The sequence below is a fragment of the Rhineura floridana genome, chromosome 6, assembly GCF_030035675.1.
Source record: "Rhineura floridana isolate rRhiFlo1 chromosome 6, rRhiFlo1.hap2, whole genome shotgun sequence".
Classification (NCBI taxonomy): domain Eukaryota; kingdom Metazoa; phylum Chordata; class Lepidosauria; order Squamata; family Rhineuridae; genus Rhineura; species Rhineura floridana.
The window spans coordinates 85,203,241-85,224,636 of NC_084485.1; the positions used below are offsets into that span (position 1 = coordinate 85,203,241).

A 21,396-nucleotide genomic window follows, 5' to 3' on the forward strand; every position below is an offset into this window, starting at 1 on the left:
ATGGACAAGAGTGATCAGGCTATCCCAGTCTAGAAATATCCACAACTGTTTTACCAGCTGAAGCTGGTGAAAGGCACTCCTAACCACTGAAGTCACCTGGGCCTCTAGTGACAAAGATGGATCCAGGAGCATCCCCAGACTACGACCCTACTCTTTCAGATGGAGTACAACCCCATCCAAAGCAGGCAGCTGACCAATTATCTGAACTTGGGAACCACCAACCCACGGGGATCAGGTTCCTAATCACGTGGACAGAGTCTGCTGTGTGTTCAACTGTATATAAGTAGGGGCTCTGTTCAGGCACTGATCAATTGGATGGGGTTGGGCAGAGCTTGGCACCCTCCCCTTGCATGCATTAACAGTTCATGCAATCTGAAGGCTTTAACTTGGCTCTGGCTGACTTTAATTGGTCTGATGGATGCACATTTTATTACTTTGCTCAAGACCTTCAAGTAGAAATACATGAGAATAGCTGAGAAGCAATCTGAACTCTGTTCTTACTCATTTTTATTAAGTTTTTATTTTGCCCTTCATCCCAATGAGCTCAGGATGGCATACATGGTTTCCCCCAACCAAATTTATTTTATTTTTATTTTATTTGTTTCATTTTTAGACCGCCCATAGCTAGTAGCTCTCTGGGCGGTGTACAAAACAGATAACAACCAAATATTTTATCCTCACAACATCCCTGTGAGGTAGCTTAGGCTGAGAGAGAATGACTGGCCCCAGCAGCACAGAAGTTGCGAAGGAAATATTTAGTCGATTTAGGGTTCGCCACCTAGGTTTTATTTATAAAGGTATTGTATGTAATAATAATAACATTCATGATTTTACTTGTTTTTAAAGTGTATTTTTGGTCTGAGGCCTATGGCCAGACAGCAATAAATTGACTTGACTGGCCCCAGTGAGCTTCATGGTTCAGCAGGGGTTTGAACCCAGGCCACCCTAGTCCTAGTCCAGCATTCTAACCGCTCCACCACACTGGCTCTATAGAGAGTAGGATTCCAAACAGCTGTAGGAGGGGGAGGCTCCAGGACTCTGAAGCCATGTTAACATGAAACAGGTAATTCAATTTTAACTAATTGTTAGGAATTTTAGGTTCAGTCATTGTTGAGAGATGAGGGGAAGTGAAGGAAGCAAGGTACCTGTTTATTTAAATGCAATGCTCCCCTGATCCTAAACTGTCCATGTGAACATTGGCAAGTGGTAAAGTAGGCACTGCTCTAGTAAAGTGTAGTGGTGAGGAATTTCAGGCCTGAGGGGCCAGGTGCAGCCTCTCAGACACTCTGCTGGCTCCACATCCCTTACTGGCTCTGCTTTGTACCTTGTTTATTTTATATGCGTTTGGGTGTTGTTGTTGTTTTGCATTTTGACGGTGGGAGAAGCTGGTAGGGAGGAAGTAATGAAATGAAAGAAGTGTGTGGGGGGGTTGAATTGTCTGGTCATGCGCCAGCAAGAACCTCCCACGTTTTGTTGCCACTGCTTGTTCACTGCCAACTGCTGCCAGTCATTCCTGTGACCCAACCCTGCCTGGTGTTAACTAAGCCAGATCATAGGAGTTTGGAAGGGAGCTCTGAACTTTGCCTAGCGAGGCTTGAAAGAGCCTAGGAAGAAATGACTGATAGGTGGTGCTTCCACATGCTGGAAGAGCAGTCTGTTGACTTTCCCACTTTGTCCTATTGTGTCTTGGCTGCTGTGGAGGCTTTGAGGCTTGAAAGAGCGGTAGAGCTGGCTTGGTGGCAGTGACTGAGTTGGCTTGAGACTTTCCTCCCTACCAGTTCCTCTTGGGTCTGGGTGCCCAGTGATGGTGGTGGCAGCAGTACAGTAGTAGGTTCTTGGTGATAGCTGGCAATGGGGCAGCCTCCTATTAGTCACAGTAATTCAAGCTGTTCCTACGATAGTTCTGTCAATTCAAAAGTACCAACTAATCTCTGGCTGTTTCTCCTTGGCTAAAGGACAATCATGAAAAGTCCAGTGGGAGGCTACTGAACTGGCTTGATTCTTCCTCCCCCTCCATGAACGCTGTCCAGCCTGGTACCTGTACTTCAATGTGTGCTGAATCAATGCCTGCCTTGCCCTTTTATTTGAGGGCAAACAAAACTGGCAGTTCTGATCAAGGATAATTGCTTTGAACCTCTTGGAAAGGTTTCTGTATGGTGCCAAATGCATAGTTCACCTTTTTAAATAAACAATGGACTGGGATGGAATTCTTGGTAACTAGTTTCTGATAAAGCCTTCCCTACCTAAAGAGAGAATCAGGAAGTGTATAAAGATTCTTGTTGTGTTGACTCTTCTGCATCGTATGTTGTTGAATCCGAGAGACTTTGGGATTATTACAAATGATTTACAAACATGATTGTAGAATAGAAGTTTGGGGCAAAGTGCACCTTGTCATGCAGTTGTAAGAAGCTGCACCTGCAGAAGTGTCATATTCTACACAGCTATTGCAAGTACAGGAGTCCTGTCTAATTCTAAACTTTGAATTAGTCTGGGTCTCTGTAGTCAAAAGGAGATGATTATCCTTGTTAAGCCACTAACAGCACAATCCTATACATGTCTAGTAAGAAGTGACTCCCACTGAGTTTAGAATAATAAAATAGTAGAGTTGGAAGGGGCCTATAAGGCTGTCAAATCCAACCCCCTGCTCTATGCAGGAATCCAACTTAAAGCATACCAAACAGGTGGCTGCCTCTTAAATGCTTCCATTGTTGGAAAACCCACCACCTCCCTAGGTCATTGATTCCATTGCCATACCACTCAAAGAGAAAGTTTTTCCTGATGTTCAATTGAAATCTGGCTTCCTGTAAGTTGAGCCCATTATTCCATGTCTGGGATGATCGAGAAGAGATCCTGGCCCTCCTCTGTGTGTCAACCTGTGCTATTGTATTTTACCCTCAGTCTTCTCAAAGCTAAACATGCCTAGTTCTTTCAGAATCACTTCATAGGGCTTTGTTTCCAGTCCCCTGATCATCCCTATTACCCTCCTCTGAACATGTTCCAGTTTGTCCGCATCCTTCTTAAAGTGTGGTGTCCAGAACTGTTTAGTGGGGTTTGCTCCCAGTTAGATAGATATAGGATTGCAGCCAACACTGGCTAGTCAGATAAGGACACTCAACAGTCAAGGAATAATACACTGCTTGCTCTCAGTTTCAGTCAGGTTCAGTGACTAGGCACAAGGGTGTGTTCAGAAACTGTCATGCTGACCTTTGAAAAACTCCCCTTTCCCCCCAGTGTATCCAGCTTTTTTTCTCATCGAGTTGTGTGACTCTCTCAACATGGTTGCGGCAATTGCTACAATTATTTGAATGACCATTTGCCAGTACAGATACCTTGTACCCATACATCCAAAGAACCTTACCAGGTCTCTGATAATGTTGGAACAGGTCAGGCTTCTTTTCTTAGAAATAACGGGTCTGATGTGGTCAAAGTGGGGTTTCTTATTGGTGACATTTAGTGCTGAAACTGGACTAGAGATGGATATCAAGTTTCCAGCTAGAAGACTTGTTAGGGTTATGTGCATATTTGACTGTCAGTGGGCGTCAGTCTCTTTTCTATAGAATCACAAACAGAAAAAGTCCCTAACTGTAGGAAGTAGAAGTATGTCATGAGACTGGAGCGTGCAGTCATAGTGTGAGCTCTGGTGATTATTGCCAAAATACATGTATGAGAGAAATAGAATTATCTGTCACTGAGAAGAAAGATAATTGTCTTTCTGGTTAATATGGATTAGGTAAAAAAAAAAAACCTTTCTGCAGTGAGGTGAGCTAGATATGTGCTTCACTTGTCCATAATTTTAGTATATGCAATAGAATTTGGAGCATGTGTGTGTGATGGGTGTTGGATTACCACCTCAATTCCTAAAATCATTTGTTCTGTGAAAAATGGTTGAGTTTCTGGTTGATACAGATAAGGAAGAAGAGATGAAAACATAAACATGGCGTATGTTGGAGGCTTGGGTGCAGGGACTCCAGGTGTGGCTTCTAGCGTCCAAAGGCATGGTGTGCTTTACTTGCTTTTCCCACTAAGGCTCCAATCCTTTCAGCACATCTGCACTAGTATTTATTAATCTTATATATTAAGCTTTTTCTACACAGCCCTTCACCAATGGTCACAGGGTGATTTATAAAAAAAATAAGGTAATATAAAACCTAAATGCGTAACAACATATTTCCCTTTCAATTAATATAGTTAATATTTTATGTATTTATGTGCAAATGTCCTAAATTGGGATGAAGTGAGGAAATGATGCTGTAGTTTGGACTGTTTCCCTTTTTTGCATTTGTTTTGTATTTTCTGCAGAGGTACTGTATGTGCAGAAATTGTGTAAATAACGTGTAGACCATATCAAATGATAAGTTTTTGTATCCCTCTCTGCTCCCCCACCCCCCAAAAATACAATGTATTTGCTTGTTCTCTGGTTCCTAGAGTTCAATGAGCTTCTAAGCCAAATGGATGCTTGCAGTTTGTCCCCATACTTATTTATTTATTTATTTATTTATTTATTACATTTATACCCTGCCTTTCTTTTCATGAAACCCAAGGCTGCTTACATATTCACTAGACATGTTAAAGATGGAAGAGATAGGGGAGATCTGTGGTCAGGATGTTCTATTTTCTTTTTAAAAAAAGAAGCAAAATAGCTAACAAGCATACAAATTATTAGGATTCTGGTATTGCGGGTAGGGAAGTAATTTTTGTCCATGCCACTTCTCCGAATTTGCTTTCTACTTCACAGGGGAAAACATAGGGTGGTATTCTACTAATGTGTCCTGTCAGTGCAAGGATTACCATTAGCGCAACAGGATGTCTTCCCCTCTTCTTCCCCCATGCACCCTCACCCTCCTATCTGCTGTGGAGGGTTGGGGAACCCCTAGAACAGATTTAGGGGGCATGCCAGGGGACATCCCATTGCACTCATGGTGATCTTTGTGTTGACAGGACCCTGACTTAGCGCTACATTGGAAACAACCTATAGAGATACCACACACACACACTATCCCAGGACTGTGGTCCCAATGTGTAATTGCTATTAACTCTTTTAAGGAACTGTGTGATATCCACAAATCTCCAGCATAGTCTTAAGGTATGGATAAAGATTAACAATGTTCTGATACCATTATATGAAACAAAAGCCAAAACTCATGCTGACTCCTGACCTCCTGCATTATGACTGGACATTCCTGTGAATGAGAGCCAAAAAAAGAAAACAGAGAAAGAAAGAAAAAGAAAATGCCCTAAACATGAGAATTACTGCTGATATTCATAATTGTATTCCTAAACATTCACAAAGTTTTGATAGCAATTTGTTTTGTTAATAATAAAAAAATTCTCACTCCTTGGTAGGAGATGACTTGTACTATTGCTACCACCTTGCTGATGGCTGACTTGCATTTCTTAATATATTCTGAGAGGTATATCACTTTAAAAAAAAGAAGCTTCAAATGACAGCTATTATTTTGTAAAGTCTTTTGGCTAATAATAGTTGTAAACATCCCCTCCACTAATTTGTGCAGTTCGGGAGATATAGCAGACCTGCAAACCTTGTGCCTTGCTAAGGCAAATGGAGCCTTTCATCTGAAAACCTGCTTTATATTCAGTTCAATAGACCTCCTTTTCTGTTGCCTGCCTGGGACTTCAAAAATGGGGTGTAGGGGAAGCTGTCCAGCATCTTGTCTGGCAGGCCACAAGATGTAGCTTAGTGAGCTGTTTTCAGCTAGGTGAGTCGTATGTTGTGTAGGCCTGAGCTAAAGTGTAGTAATTGTGGGTCTCTCTGTGTGTCCCGAATACATATATTTTGAAATAATTCTCTTATTTTCTTTCCTAGCTTGGCGGAGCAACACTCTTAGGCATTGGGATCTGGGTCACTGTTGACAGTGGCTCCTTCCTCAACATATTTGGCTCTTTGTCCTCTAGTATCTTGCAGTTTGTGAATGTGGGTTATCTTCTTATTGCCCTTGGAGCTGTCCTGTTTGTGTTGGGCTTTCTAGGATGCTGTGGAGCACAGAAAGAGAGCAAGTGCCTTCTAATCATGGTAAAATACCAACACCGATCATTTTCTATCTCGTCTGCTGCAGATGTTTCTTGTTGTGTGTTGCGTGTGGTGAAAGTGCTTGGTGATAAATTTGAGAAGTGAGTATAATAAATGGAAAGCTGTCCTCTTAAAGCAGGGATGGTTATCCTGTTGTTGGACACCCGACTCTCACTAGACCCAACCAGCATGGCTAATGACGAGGGGTGTCCAGCAACATCTGGAGGGCCATAGGTTAGCCAACATGTCTTAATGCTTGACTCATGAAAGAAGGAAGGAATCCTGAGCCATCAAATAAGTTACCCATCAATAGAGTTTCTTAAATGGCCTAATTTCACTCATGCCTCTATTCAGGGTGGTACCTAGATTTCACTACGTAGAGATGACTGTAAGTAAGCTACATATAAATTTTTAAAATAAACAAATAATAATACATTTTATGCTCTTATTTAGGAAAGCTTGTTGATTGACTTGATTTCTGAATGTTTATGCAAATGACAAGCCATCTTTTATAGAAATGGGAGCATAGGAAGCACTGATGGAGCACATCTAGTTCACAGGAACACAGGAAGCAGCCTTGGACTGAGCCAGACCACTGGTCCATCTAGCTCAGTATTGTCTACATAACAGTGTAGTGGCTCTCTAAGGTTTCAGATGTGGAGTCCTATCTGGAGATCCTGGAGATTGAACCTGGGACTTTTGGCATGCAAAGCATGTGCTCTACCACTGAAGTACGGCCTTTCCCCAAGAAAATTCCTGTCACCTGTTGTCCTGAACTTTACATTTTATTCATTCTGGGTCTGATAATGACCCAGGTTGCTCTTGGGTGTAAACAACAAAACAGGCTTTCAGCTATCCCTTGTAGATGCTAATCTTGTTTCCCAGTCAAATAACTTCTAGGCAAAGAGAAGTGCAAGTTCTCTGGTCATTTTGTTCCTGTCATGACAGGAGTGTAAAACTCTTCTGTTATAACTTTTTAAACCTGTGTCTATCTTTGAAAGTACGTGATTGCCTATTTTCAGTTACATCTGTGGTGATACTTGGAATTGTTTTCATGTTCCCCCTTCCTGCCTCTTCTTGCTATGAGGAAACAGACTTGTGCATATTCAGCCTTTTCTTCCAGTGAGGAACTTGTTGCTATGCATATGTTCTAAAGTAACCTGAGAGAGACCAGGATGGCGTGCAGTGAAACCACTGGACTGAAATGAAAATGTCTTTCAGTATGCTTAAGGATCTAGGAAGCCAGACTGAGATTTGATGGGGAGGCTTGAGTCTCGAGTCTCTCTTTCCTTTGGAAGATCCAGTCTATGTTCCATCCCACCATATAAAGAAGCCCAGAGCTGTGGAAAATCCCCACTAGAACATTCTGTTGACAGTCCCTCTTTGTCCCACTTGCAGATTGATTCAGACTCATAATCTGAATCTGAATCAGATAGGATAGCTGTAGAGGACACTTGTTCAAGTGATCCAAACAGTCCTTGCCCTGTTCTTCTATTTGATGCTTTGCGGTATAAACGATCTGACCCTGTGTTATCTCTCTTCCCAGTTCTTCTCAATTGTCCTGATCATCTTCATAATTGAAGTTGCTGCTGCAGTGTTGGCACTAGCCTTCACATCAATTGTAAGTAACAGAGAGTAGAGGGATGAGTTTGGGATAAGTTGCTTAGTCTTGAAGTCACTGTCTTAAGTTGTAGAAGCATCTAGTTTAACTGATTTTATATGTCTCAGAATAGATGCAAACATGCCAAGTCTCCCTCTTTGAGTAGTAGGCTTTCAATATTGACAAAACCCCTACATTTTAGCCTCTGTTGTAAAGAATGCTATATAGTACTTTTTTTAAAAAAATCATGGTTACATTTATATGCCACATTTCCTTCACAGAACTCAAGGTTGCACATATGGTTCTTCCATTCCCCATTTTACCCTCACAACAACCCTGTGAGGTAGGTTAGGCTGAGAGACAGTGATTGGCTGAAGGTCACCCGGTGAGCTTCATGGCTGAGTGGATATTTGAACCCTGGTTTCTCAGAGTCGTAGAACAACACTCTAACCACTGTACCACATGGTTCCTCTAAGGAAATTTTTTTGATTGAGAAACTCTACAAAGAGTAAATCAAGCCAAACTTTCTTGAAAGACTTACCAAATGGAGCAGAAGCCCTGCATTAATGTTTTATACTTTGTTACAATTTAATGGCTTTTGTGTGTTGCATTTGGAAGCATTAAACTTCATCCACTCAAATATTTGATCTAGTTCTAATGATTTTAATGTATGAAATGGGTTGGAATTTTTAGGTTGGGGTAACATGGCAAGACAAAGAGACTCTCCCATTTATTTATTGAGAAATTTAAATATATATAAGGAGGGGGGGAAGTAAAAGGATTCTCTTAGCCTATGAGAAGGAATTGCTCCTCCTAGTTTGGTCCTTCATCTTTCTAGAAACAAGCTAGGTGTATATATAACTTAAATTTAAATAAAGAGTCAAATGCCAGCTTTGCTTTTCACTGTTTAATGTTTGCACTTCAGTCTCCCTTGTCGGAACAATCTGTTTTCAGTTCCTGCTTTTTCTGGTAAATGTCACGTTGTAACTGGCCTGCCTCCCGGGCTAATAAAGGAGTTGTTAATCCATAGGTAGGATAGGCTGAATTCCTTGCTAAAGAGCTACATTTTGTCATCTTGAATTACACATTTTAGTTTTACCATTTTGCTCTAGTTCTATCCAGTGCCTCAGTGCCCAACTAGATGCAGCTGGACAGCCATGTTTATTAGGGTATAAAATGGAGGGTGGCTGGGCCTAACTTTAATATCATGTGGGGAACTGAATGCCCCCCTTCCCTTGTTTGTGTCTTCTTCAGGCAGTTTTGTTTCAGTCTGGCTCCAGTATTGGAAGTGAACCTGGCTGTCCTAAAATTGCATTGGATGAGGGGGAGTGTGGGGAGGTAAGGCAGGGAAGGTTTGGAGCCTTTCCCACCCCACCCCACCCCATGTGATAGCAAGGGCTGATTCACACAGCGAGTTACTGTGCAATCGTTGCTACTTGCACCCCCGTTTAAGTAGCAGGGTTCACATGACGTTGCAGGTAAAGAAAAGCTAGGATACAGTTTTCCCCTTTAAATCTGCATTAAACCAATCTGGGGATAATGTGAAAAGTGAAGGAAAAACCATCTCCAATTCACAGCGTTACTCCCATGTAGGTGCTTTGCACCAATATTTTTTGCTAGGGGGTGGATCGTCTCTTTCAGATACTCCCCTTTCTCCACTCGCTAAACTCTCCATGAATTCCATTTTGTTTCTGTCAGCTTAACAAGCAACTTCCGACTAACTGCTCCTGAACTGCTGCAGCCCTCCTTTCTTTCTCCCCTTTCTCTCCCAGTAAACTACCTTCCTTCACTCCTGTTCTTTCTTTTTTAAACTTCGGCACGGTTCAAACTCTTTCCACCCAAACTCCCTCAGGCTTTGCAAAAGCAAAGCTGAACTAACCCCACAACTTTCCCGCACAGTGCCGCCGATCTGCAGGAAGGGAATGTTGGCCTGTGAAGCATCTGGCGCCATCATTGTCTATGCCCTGGTGCAATAGAAATGTGATCCGCTGAAATCACTTTAATGACCCAGGCTAACAACTTTGGCAGCTGCACACGAGCTGCTGCTTTTCCCTTCCAGTTTGCTGCATGCCACCACGGCCACTCCAGTGGAGAGGGAAAGGAGCAACTCCAGGGGTAGCCTGAGCCAACTCCACATCTCCCCAAAACCTATCTGCCAATTACCAGCAATATGACAGGAGGCACAGTCTCTTTCTCTCTCCCTCTCTCTTCTCTCTCTCTCTCTCTCTCTCTCTCTCTCTCTCTCTCTCTCAAACACACACACAACCTGTCTCCAACTGAATAATTAAAAAAAGGAATAAAGGGTTTTACTAGGAATGGGGGGGGGGTCTAGTCAGTGTCATGTCAATTTCACTCCAGGTGCTCTCCCAGCTTCAGTCTTGAAGCCCAAACAGTCATGGGGATTGCAAATTGTTTTTTCAATGCAAGGGGGGAAATTTACTCTGAGGAAAAAAGGGATCTCAGAGAAATGGGGGGCAGATGACCCCACTCCTTTTCAACTGTCAAACTTCCAGAAGCGGTTGGGGGCAGGAGGTAGTTGAAGTACTGCGCAGGTGAAGAACTTTTGCACATGCCCAGTAACTGAGAACCAGAGGGGAGTACACATGTAAAATTAGAGGGTGGGGCCAAAAGGAAACACAGATACTAAATCTTTTGAGAGGGACGCCGACTAGTGTGAATGGAAAACAGCAGACTGGAAGGTAGGAAGTGTGAATCTTGCAAATCTATCTCAATGGAAAAAGCTGTGTCTTTAATCCAAAGTTCAGCTCCCATGTGAACCAGCCCCAAGAATGGGGAAAGTCCATAAACAATAAACATGGCTATTTGGCCTTTAAGGCATAGGGGTTAGTTAAAACACATTTATATGAAGTTAAAATTTAGCTCTTTAGCAAAGGAATTCAGGCTATCTTTTTTATTGGACAACGTTCCTGTTAGGGATCCATACTGCATGCAGCAGTGGGATTTGCCAGAAAAGTAGGAAAGAAAAACAGACCATATTCCTGTGACAAAAGAAGTTAGAGAGCCCGTCGCCCATCTAAATCAGCCTTCCTTGACCTGGTGCCCTCCATATGTTTTGGACTACAACTCCCATAAGCCTCAGCCAGGTTTGAGAAGGCTGATCTAATGAACTCTTTTTCTTGTGGGGGGAGGGAGAGCCATCGCCAACCACACAGGATAACACCACTTAGAAAGTGCCTCACTAGTTCCATTATATAGTGGGAAGTGTGCCCTATACTTCGCCTCACAGAAGGAGTATGTAGGTAATTGCATATATGCAGTACAATCCTGTGCATGTTTATGCGTGTTTAAATTCCATTGAGTTTAATGGAGCCTATTCCCAAGAAGGAGAATTGAATACTCTGTCTCTGGGAAGAAATGATCAAGTAAAATTGTGTATTTTGTACTGTCTGCTGTGATAGTTCCTGTTGTTTTGTTGTTGTTGTTTTCAATTGTACAGTGGCTTAGGCTCCTGAGAGATGAAGGGTAGTTTTACAAATATAATACTATAAACAGAACTAGAACAGCATTTGGAAGGTTGCAAGGGCAGGGAAGAACAAGATAGCAATTATGGAGATGGCAAAAACTAATGTGGTATGGTCTTCAGTGTTCCATAAGTCTACCAGTGTGTTCTGACATGTTGTCCATTTCTCCTTCCAGGCAGAGACGTTAATTCAAGGATCAGTGACCCCGTTGTTGAAAAAAGAGTATGGGCATTCTCCTGATATTACTAAAGTGTGGAACCTAACAATGAGTGATGTAAGCTCACCCACATAACAGTTTGGGATTATATACTGGTAAAACAGCAGTGATTGGTTGTTGTTGGTAATCCTCTTGATTTGTATGTAAGCCCATGTGCCATTTAATTTTTTTTTTATATAGTAACCTGAACAGTACCAAAGGGGATAATGTCCTTGGCCTCACTCTGGCTTTTAGAACTACTGGGTCTGGCTCTAATTCACAAATGATGAAGAGGGAACAAACAGAGCATTTAGGGAAGAACAGCCATATTTATGTATATATGTATGTATGTATTATCCTGCCCTTCCTCCCAAAGTAGTCCAGGACAGGTGAAGTTTAGTAAGTGATAGAAGCTGGAGAAACAACTTTGAAGGTGAACAGTAATTTCAGTTTTTAAAAGCTTGCCATTAAGAGGCCAGAACTGTCCACCAAGACTGCTGAGGGAAGATGTAATGGGTTTAATATTGCAGCAGAATATGTCTTCTTGGAGAATACATGGAAAGGGGGGAGATATTACTTAAGAACTATTGGGCGCAAACTGGGTTCTCTGGAAAGTCTGGTCAAGCAAGGGAAGAATCTTGGCCTATTATATCTCCTAATGATCAGGCTGCTGTCCCAGCCTGATCACTGCATTAATAAACTGGAGGAATTGGTAACTATAGGAGGAAAAGCTGTTGGACTGCTATTTTTTAAAAGCATCAGTGTGATCCCTTTTTACTGCACTACGTTGCCATTTTGGGATCTTTGTTTTGAGTGCCTTGACACTGCTGGATGTTCTGAAAAGACTTCAGCCTTGCAAGCTGGCAGCATGGGTAACATCCCTCCACTGAGCCTCCTCTGGGGCACCAAATATTGAAACACTTGTCTGAGGTTAGAAAAATACATTTTTACTGACAATATTATCCAGAAAGAAGGGTGGCCTTCTGTTCCTCATGAACTGGAGGTGAAGCTAAAATGAAACAGTGTTGTCTTGTTCTTCATACTGTCAACTGGTGCCAACAATGAGAACTTAAAGCACCCCCTTAGCCACAAGCAGATTTAGTGTTGCTTTTCAAAGCTGCTGTGCAGTGATATGCCCCAAGCTGGAAGAAAGTCTTTGTCTTTCAGAGGAATAACGCCTGAGTTGCCCTGGCCTGGCCTGCAGAAAAGGCTGACCTGATGAGACACTGGGACAATTAGTACATAACCAATTTTCACTTAACTAGAGCTAGAAGAGCATTTGGTAGGTTGTGGGGGAGAACAAGCTAGCAGTTGTGGGGATGGTAAAAACTAAAGCGATATAGCCTTGTAAAGACTATCTGTGGTAAATAAACATCCCTCTTCCTGCTTAGTTGAAGTGTTGCGGTTTAACGAATTACACAGACTTTACTGGATCCCCCTACTTTGAGAAACAACAAGAGTATCCAGCATACTGCTGTGATGATACGACTCCTTGCAACGGTACCATCGCCCTCGCAAGCAATGTGACGGTAAGAAAACAAATGAGCTTTTTTCTCTTAATATATTTTGGTGTGAAAGGAGGGATCCCAGAGGAAAGACCCTTGTTCACTCTTGCATGTTGGGGAAGATGCTGAGTATTTGTGGAGCCTATATATTGAGGAGTACACTCATCTGGGTAGAAGAAGACTGGGTGCCTCTTTTGATGAACTGATAATATTACTGCTGAGGAAGCACTGTACACAGAAATTTTGGTGAATTCCAGCTAAATCTAAACTTGGTGGCAGATTTAGGGGACTTCCTATGGATTTTGGGCAAGAGATTTCTGGGGAAATCACTATTATGTGGATCTTTTGTATCTCCCTTGCACAGGTGATGGCCGGTTTAAAGGGCTGTATGTATTTTTAAACAGTGTATTTTTAAACAGTGTATTTTGCTTTTGAAGGGTAGGATATAAATGTTTGAAACACATAATTATGGGTTGATGCCCTTTAGCACCCATGTCTTCTCTGGACATGGTGCCTGCATGATTGCTCCAGGGTGTCTTATACAACAGCTGGTCATAGCATATACAGCAACCATCTTGTGCCAGTGCAATCTAGAAACATTGCTGGCCCTGGATGGCACACGGAGAACTCCACAGCTTTACATGCAGATTAATTCCCTCTGCCTTGGGCAGTGAATTTTGCCAGATGGCTGGATTTCTTCAAAATAGAAGTCTAGTTGAGCCACCTCAATAACCCCTGCCCCAATGAAATTCTTCCAAGGGGAACTACTGTCCATTTCTAATTTATATGTGGTTTGATCATAGACTGTGTTGTAATCAAAGTGACTTATTTTCCTTTCTCTTTTTTTTTTTAAAAAAATCCTAGGGCTGCTTCCCTCAATTGCTGTCTGAAATACGTAAGAATGCTGGTGTAGTAGGTGGAGTAGCAGCTGGGATTTGTGTACTGGAGGTATGTTGACTGGACTGATCTGTGCTGCTGCTATTCCACTGGTGTGCTCTGGTGTCTGTGAAAGATGACCTTCTCTTTACTGAAGGTTTTGTGTAATTTGCCCCCAATGATGAGATGTAATCACAACCAATGAGAACCTTTGCCTGATACTAGTATTGCATCTGGTGGCTCCTTGAACATCCAAAGGTTACCAATGTCATAAACTTGGTTCCTTTTCTTGGTGGCATGTCGCAGGATTGTTGGACCTTAGGCCACCAGTGATTGTTCACCCTTAACCATTTTAGAGTGTGAAGTGGCAAGTAATCTGATTCCCACTAGGCACCATGATACTACTTCACAGCTAGAGATATAGGGTTGTATTCAACCCTACTCAGAATAGACTCACTGAAATTAGTGAACCTAAATAAATGTAAATGTACTGCCTTCAAGTCGATTCCGACTTATGGTGACCCTATGGATAGGGTTTTCATGAGGCTGAGAGGCAGTGACTGGCCCAAGGTCACCCAGTGAGCTTCATGGGTATGTGGGGATTGAAACTGTGGTCTCCCAGGTCGTAGTCCAACACCTTAACCACTACTAAGTTAATATTAAATTGTAGAGAGTGGGGATTGTAAAATTCCCTTTGTCCCTGCTGGACAGACTTCCTTGGCATCATGGTGGCTGCTTCTAGTCTGGGGAAAGAACCCAAGAAGGTGGGAGGAGATGTTGCTCTCTTACATGGAGGAAATTGATTGTTAATGGGTGGGCAGGGAGGGTAGCTAATTGTAACCTGAAATGGAAGGTGTTCTGGTTTTACATTGCAGGCTGTGTTACAAAGGGACCTTGAACTTCCTCATGAGTAGAGCTCACTAGAAATCCAAATTCCCCAAAAGAGAGCAGCAGGATCTTTTGCTGGAGTTACCCGCACGTCACCCCCAGAGCATGTATAAATTTACCCTTAACCCAATGACACATACACTGAATTCCCAATATTTGATACCTCATAACAGTCCCCCCTCATTAATTAGCGTGTTCAATCACGTGTAATTAACGCTTTGTTAAGTTGTTCCGGAACTTGATGCGTTCCTCCAACTTCCTCACATTTCAAGCCTGGGATATCATCCATTTGATCAAAACTCGCATTCCAATTATTGCCACACACTGTCCAATTAATATGACCCCAATTGGATGCATCATAATAGTCAAAAGCCCCAGAAGAATCTTGGCTCCATCCAAACAATGCATCCTACCATGTGTCTTTAATTTTGGCTGCAATTCCAGTAATAGCTTGATTTTCATGCTTTACCTGTAAAATAGCTTGTTCCCCCATCTTTTTAGCTGTTCCCAATTGTGTCTGAAATGTAGTGTGTGAAAACAACCCCTGTACATCTTTAAGGCCATATCCTAGAGATACTGGAATGATTCTATTATGATACTCTGGGCATAATTGGATCTTTTGAAGTGTCCAAAGAGGGACTTGAAAAGAAAAGTCACTTCCTAATTAAAATATTGCAAATACATCCATTAAAGAAGAATTGATGAAGATGCACAAATACTATTGCTCATTATTACACACATTCTCATGCATCCATTGGCTTGACACACATTAACTGGACAACCGGTTGTCTCACACGCACACATTCTTTCCCCACACAGACTAGAGCAAACCATTCCTTCATATTTTAGAGAAAGCAGTAGAGATAAACAATAAATTACCCTTCATCATAGCATTCACAATTAATAGGAAAGTAAAGGTTGAATAGTCAAACATTAAACATTATAAGACCCAACACAAACTTATACAAATCCGCTTTCAATATTTACATTATACATTGATTATGACAAGAGCAGCCTTTCAAGCTTGGAATGAAGTTGCCTTTTAACACACAGTTCATCAGAAAGTTGAATGCTTCTGTTAGGTGAACGCTGACTTAAGTCTGTAGTTGAGAATGTTGGAAATGCAACAACAACAAAAGATCAACCCCCGTGTGACATTGAAGCACTGCAAGCTTCATCTTGCCTCATATTTACAGCTGTTAAACACATCAAGCAGGACATTGAATCAGGAGCACAGGAGATCATGGTACCAAGTAGACAGGAACATAACAAAAATGCAGGTTGTTCTGTTGATCCAAGAACACAGTAGTTTGGTTTTGCTGTCATCTATTCTTTGGTTTGGATGGCAATTTAGGAATTGGAAAACTTTCTACTTGTTGCTGGCCATATGTAGAGTTCTACATCTTACAAATGCCTCCAAAAAGCCCCCAATTTAGAACTGCCACCAGGCATCTGAATCCACTCTGACTTCCCAACAGTTGGACAGTTTAATGCTGAGACACCAGAATTCCAGCATCCTCATTTGCTTCATTTTCTTTTAAAAAGAAAAGTAACCCTGCACTGCTTTTGCACTTTTCAACCTTTTATTAGTTGGATTAATCTGTTCAGGCATTGTTTCCCTCCAAACCTGATCAGACTTCCAACCCATCTTGAGGAAGCAAAGCAGGGTGTCTTACATCATGGGCACCCCCCCTTCATAATAAGATGACCCATCAACCTATCACAAAAAGAAACCCGCCCAATTGCAACATACTTGCAATTTGGTTGGATTGCTTTCAGGTGGGGGGCATATGTGCCCTTAAATCAAACAACAGTGACCTTTGAAGCTTTCCCCTTTGGTTTCCAGGGCTGAAGTTCACTATGCTATCCTAAGAATGCTGATTTGTTGTTCCTGAATCTTCCTGAGACAACAAACTTCAAAAGGGGAGGGTTGTCTTAGCCTTTTCCTTTTCTATGTGCACTGTATGAATGCATGTTTTCTGAGTCTTTACCACTGGTCCAATGCCTATAACCATTGGGCTTTCCTGTCTGAACAAAGACTTTTGTTAGTGCTGTGCTTGGAGAAAAAAGGATTTATACCTCTTGCTAGGAATACAAAACAAAGAAATGTTAGTGGCACAAATAGATTAAGTTCTGTTCCAAATCAGCAGGGAGTTCCAATGGTGCTCATCCTGTATGTAGAGCAGTTGCTGTAAGTACCTGTCAAGGTATAAATGCACTAACATGTGTTAGAATTATGAACATCATTTTAAAAGGAAAAAGTTCATTAGTAATAGTGTGATTTATATGCACAAGGTATGACAATGAGGAAAGCATTTCCCTGTTGAACGTCCTGGTCCGTTTTCATTCAAAGAGCATCTGGGGATGAGTTTCTGTTTTGGAAGCAAACTAATATTAATTTCCAATGTGAATTCTAATATGAGGTAGAAATTGCTGTGGCTGGAAGCTCTGCATTTTGGTCCCCTTTTTGATACTGACTTTACCTAGTCACAAGAGGGCATCACATTAGGTTTAAACAGCAAGGTGGCCTCAGTTTTGCCTATCTAGAAAATGGGCAAATCATACATTTCACAGACAAATTTAAAACAATTACCTGGGATGGAGCACCTTAAGAAGAGGTTTTATTTTTTTCTTATGAGAGAACCTTCAAGAAGTTTTGTTGTTGACTTCCAAATATTTTTCCCTCTCTTACCCAAGTTCAAAAGTTTAAACAGGTATAGGTTCTAATCCACAATCTGGCAACAATGATGAAAAAAGGAACCACATCACTTTTCCCCCCTTTCTTATTACCATCAATCAATATTTCTCAAACTATCCTTTCTCAACCATCAACATAACTTATTTCCTAGAATCCTTCATATTGCATTCCTACCTTTTCTTTCCTACAACTTTTCCGTCCTTCATTTTACTTACAACCTTTCTATGCTAATTCATGGGTATCTTTTCCCTATCAAAAAGTGTGTGTGGGGGGGGGAGGAAAACATCTCTACCCACAAGGCACTACATACAAATTTAGTTGGCACTTACAATTGCCTCCCTTTATATACAGGTAAATGGGTAGAGTAGTTCCAAAAGTAATTTTATTGTTTCTTTATTTTGTCCCTTTGGCCACTGACAGAAAAACTAACTGTGCCAGGCTTTTATCTACAAGCAACAGCCAAAGGTTCAGGTCTAATCTAAACAAAAGGAACTCTAGTATCTTCTCCTGATTTCAAGATGTATGCTTAATACATTTGTGCTAGATCTAGAGAACGGGGGGGGGAACCAATCTCTTTCCCTTTTCTGCAATTCTGGCTCAATATGCAGTAACGAAAACCAGAACCACATCAAAAAGAAATTTAACATTTACAAAATAAGAAATAACTGACAAATAATGAAAAGCAAAACTTATTCTAGACAAATATCCAAGCTTGGAAAAGTTACCCCCACAAAACTACAATTTCCTCGCTTTGAAATCTATCGCTCAATGGCAGAAATATCACCTTGCTTTTTCAAAAACCTTTTAATCCCACTCATAGGTGATCCTACACCTTTTGCCCTGTTTTCTGACTCTTTCCTTTAGAAAACACACCACATAGAAACCCACTCCTAGGTAATGCGAAGTTTTTTCCTAGTTTCCCCAGCTTGATTGATTTTTCAGCAGCTCTGTTGGCCACCAGCTCTGCCAAAAAGCCAGGAAGCTAAAGGACTTTTAGCCAAATTAAAGGGACAGGTACATAAAATAGGGAATCCTGCAGGATGGATTCTTGTCCTCAGGATTTTTAATCTTCCCCAGGCAAGTCTAGTCTTCACAAACTGGCCATAATCAGATCCTATTTCTAAGGAACTCTGATCCCAATTGTAAAGACCCCCGATCTTGCGGAAGTGGAGGGAAGAACAAAACACTGTTTTTGGAAACTACAACTCCAGTTTCCAAAGAAATTTAATCCTGAACAAACCAGCGTCTCATGGGTTAATTTATCCTTACCCAAGTGCTCGATTTCAGTGTGAATGTTTGCCCTCAATCATTCACAAATCGATCACTTCTGTGCGTCAAGGAAGGGAACAGGGAACAAAAGGAAAACAGCGTTTGTTCAGGGAAAACTTTTTACCTTTTTAATACTCAAACCTTTGCATTACCACACTTTACCTCCCACTTAACCTTTGAGGAAAGAGTGAAAACATACAGACACATGCACACAAGAACATTTACATGCATTCAGGACTGACTACACGGTACCCCAGGTAGCTGGAATTTTCACACATTATTTTAAAGTCCCAGCACACCCTTGCTGCCCGCATTCTCCACCAGCTGTTACGAAGGGACCTTGAACTTCCTCATGAGCAGAGCTCACTAGAAATCCAATTTTCCCAAAAGAGAGCAGCAGGATCTTTTGCTGGAGTTACCCGCACGTCACCCCCAGAGCATGTATAAATTTACCCTTAACCCAACGACACATACACTGAAAGTAAAATAAAGAGTGGTTTTATTAAGAGAAGGAACAAGGAAAAAAATATTGCAGTATACAATTGCAGTTAACAATGAGTAGCTTTCTAACTATTATCCATTCACTCATTCAACAACACTGGATAGACTAAAGCAAAGAGACTAACCCTATGAACACTTTCACATTAAGCTCACCCACACAGAAAGGGAAAAAAAGGAAAGAAAAAGACCCAGATAGTGGCATATACCTTTCTTGGAGAGTTGCTGCAAGCCTAAAACTGAGAGAGACCTTTCGTATCTAGTCCAATGAGCCAAAAGCTCTGCCCTTGTGTAACCAGCGCTAGATTTGAAAGATCTCACCCAATCCTTAGCTCTGGAGCTCTGCAATTTGTCCCAAAGATGTTAGAGTACGTTGGTAAGTGAAGCAGCAGCTGGAGCCCTCCAGAAGAGGCACCCACCTCCCCTTCTCACTCCTCATGTTTTATATATTTTCCTAGCTAAAACTGACCCCAAAGTAAACCCAATGTAAATGTGATCAGGAAGACGGGAACCTACTCATTTCCTGATAAATTCCCGGATGATAGGTGTGATCTCCCTGCTGTAGATTCCTGATGATTCCTTAAGGTTAAGATTATCATAATCCTTGTGTAAAACAGTTTCTTTGTTTGACAGGAGTTTATGCACAACACCTCCTAGTTTGAAAGGGGCTATTCTGTTGCATCCTGATGGCCTAGATTATCATAAACATTTCCTTTGTTTGAAAGGAGCGCCTATTCTTACTGGGTGACAAATCCCAAATTTCCATGAGTCAGGAAGTCTATACCTTCAGGCGTTGCAAGATATGTACTCAGAGGTCACAGAGGGGCTGTTTCCCAGGAATCTTTGCTGTTGCAGGCCTTTTCAAACTCTGGTTCACCAAGATGAATCAAAGATTAAAAATTCCCAATATTTGATATCTCATAACAGCTGGACATTTGACCAATTATTTTCTTTTTAAGGCTATGCCAGGTCTTTGTTTAAAGAGTTGTCCTGCTTCCTCGCCAGTGTAATAAAGAATGCAAGGAACTTAGGGGCTACCTTCCCTTGTTTTAGTTCTGTGATGCTTGTAAAAAACACTTGGCCAAAATGAGTAGAAACTCAAGCTTTTTGTTCTGTTTCCCCGTTTCCAGGTTGCAGCAATGGCTGTAGCGATGTACCTTTATTGTCACCTGGATGAGAAATGACTGGGATAGAAGGCCAGGAGGATTACCAGCCAGGAGGCAAGAGAATGGCGCACATAGCAACCTTTTCTTAACCTGTGTCCACATCAATCAGACATTTCTTGGGCCTGAGGCATGCCATGCGATTAACTCTGACTGTACTGAGCTGGAATCTGTAGTGTGTACATAAATGAAGTAATGAAGAGTGGTTTGATATGAAGCTTTTGCAATAACACAAAGGGCTTTTTTGTTGAAAACCAGTAATAACTGAATCAAAGACTGGAGAAAAGAGAAACTGGCAGTGTCACTGCCTTCTAAAAATGGCCTCTACCATAGTAGAGTGTGTGTGTGGGGGTTCCACTGGCTTTGATACCTTTCATCCTGAAATACAGTATGTGAACTTTCTCTAGGAGAGTAAATGGCCCAGAATGCTGCTAATGGCTTTGAAAGGCTCTGGTTGTATTCCTTTGCAAGCAATAGAATTCCATCAATATGTGATACAAATAGAAATCAAAATTCCCTTTACTCCACGACATAAAAATACAAGCACAACATAGGAGATGAGGAAAGACCATAAGCTGCTGTAAACTATGGCTATGAAGAGTGGTGTATGATAAATCAAACCCTCTCTGCAGGTCAGTACGTAGGGCATGGCTTTCTCCTGTTCCTCACCCCCCGGCAAGCTCAGTGTGACTTACCGAAATCTGTATGGGTATCTGGTTGAGCTGGCTTTACCTGAACGGAGCCCCTCGTATGAAAAACTCTGCTGTATGTTGACTTATCCCTCTATTTTTTTACACTTTGTGGATACAATTTAATTTATAATCTAACTACAAAATCATATTGTTTTGCACATTTGACTATTGCAATAAAATCTACTTTTTAATTAAGTCTTGTGGATATGGATGTTTTTCACCATTAGTACAGAATGAAAAATATTATTTTGAACATCTTAGTAACATAGCTTCATCCTCTGGACCTGCTAGGTCTAGGCCAGCATGCATTCCTCCCCAGTGCAAACCTTTCTAAAAGAGCTACATGGATGAGAGTGGGAGGGTCTTGGCATTGTGTCCCCTGATCTATTGCTCTTGGTACTTGAATGGTCCAGCTGGTGGAAAAAGCAACTTTGAATAACCACCACTGTAAACAAAAGGGCAACCTTGGACAGGATTATAATAGAGGATTATAACAAAAAG

The 21,396-nt window shown here is 41.5% G+C and overlaps 1 protein-coding gene across 2 annotated transcripts in view; it reads left to right on the forward strand.

The window, feature by feature from the left end:
- The window catches only part of TSPAN1 (tetraspanin 1), a 38,869-nt gene extending 17,779 nt beyond the window's left edge, over positions 1-21,090 (forward strand). For both annotated transcript variants that reach the window (XM_061632859.1, XM_061632860.1), the window contains 6 exons: positions 5,825-6,031; positions 7,575-7,649; positions 11,286-11,384; positions 12,698-12,835; positions 13,676-13,759; positions 20,171-21,090. In XM_061632859.1, coding sequence (XP_061488843.1) covers positions 5,825-6,031; positions 7,575-7,649; positions 11,286-11,384; positions 12,698-12,835; positions 13,676-13,759; positions 20,171-20,224 — 657 coding nt within the window. In that variant the 3' untranslated portion in view covers positions 20,225-21,090. The remainder of the gene's footprint in view (positions 1-5,824; positions 6,032-7,574; positions 7,650-11,285; positions 11,385-12,697; positions 12,836-13,675; positions 13,760-20,170) is intronic.
- The last annotated feature ends 306 nt before the right edge of the window (positions 21,091-21,396 follow it).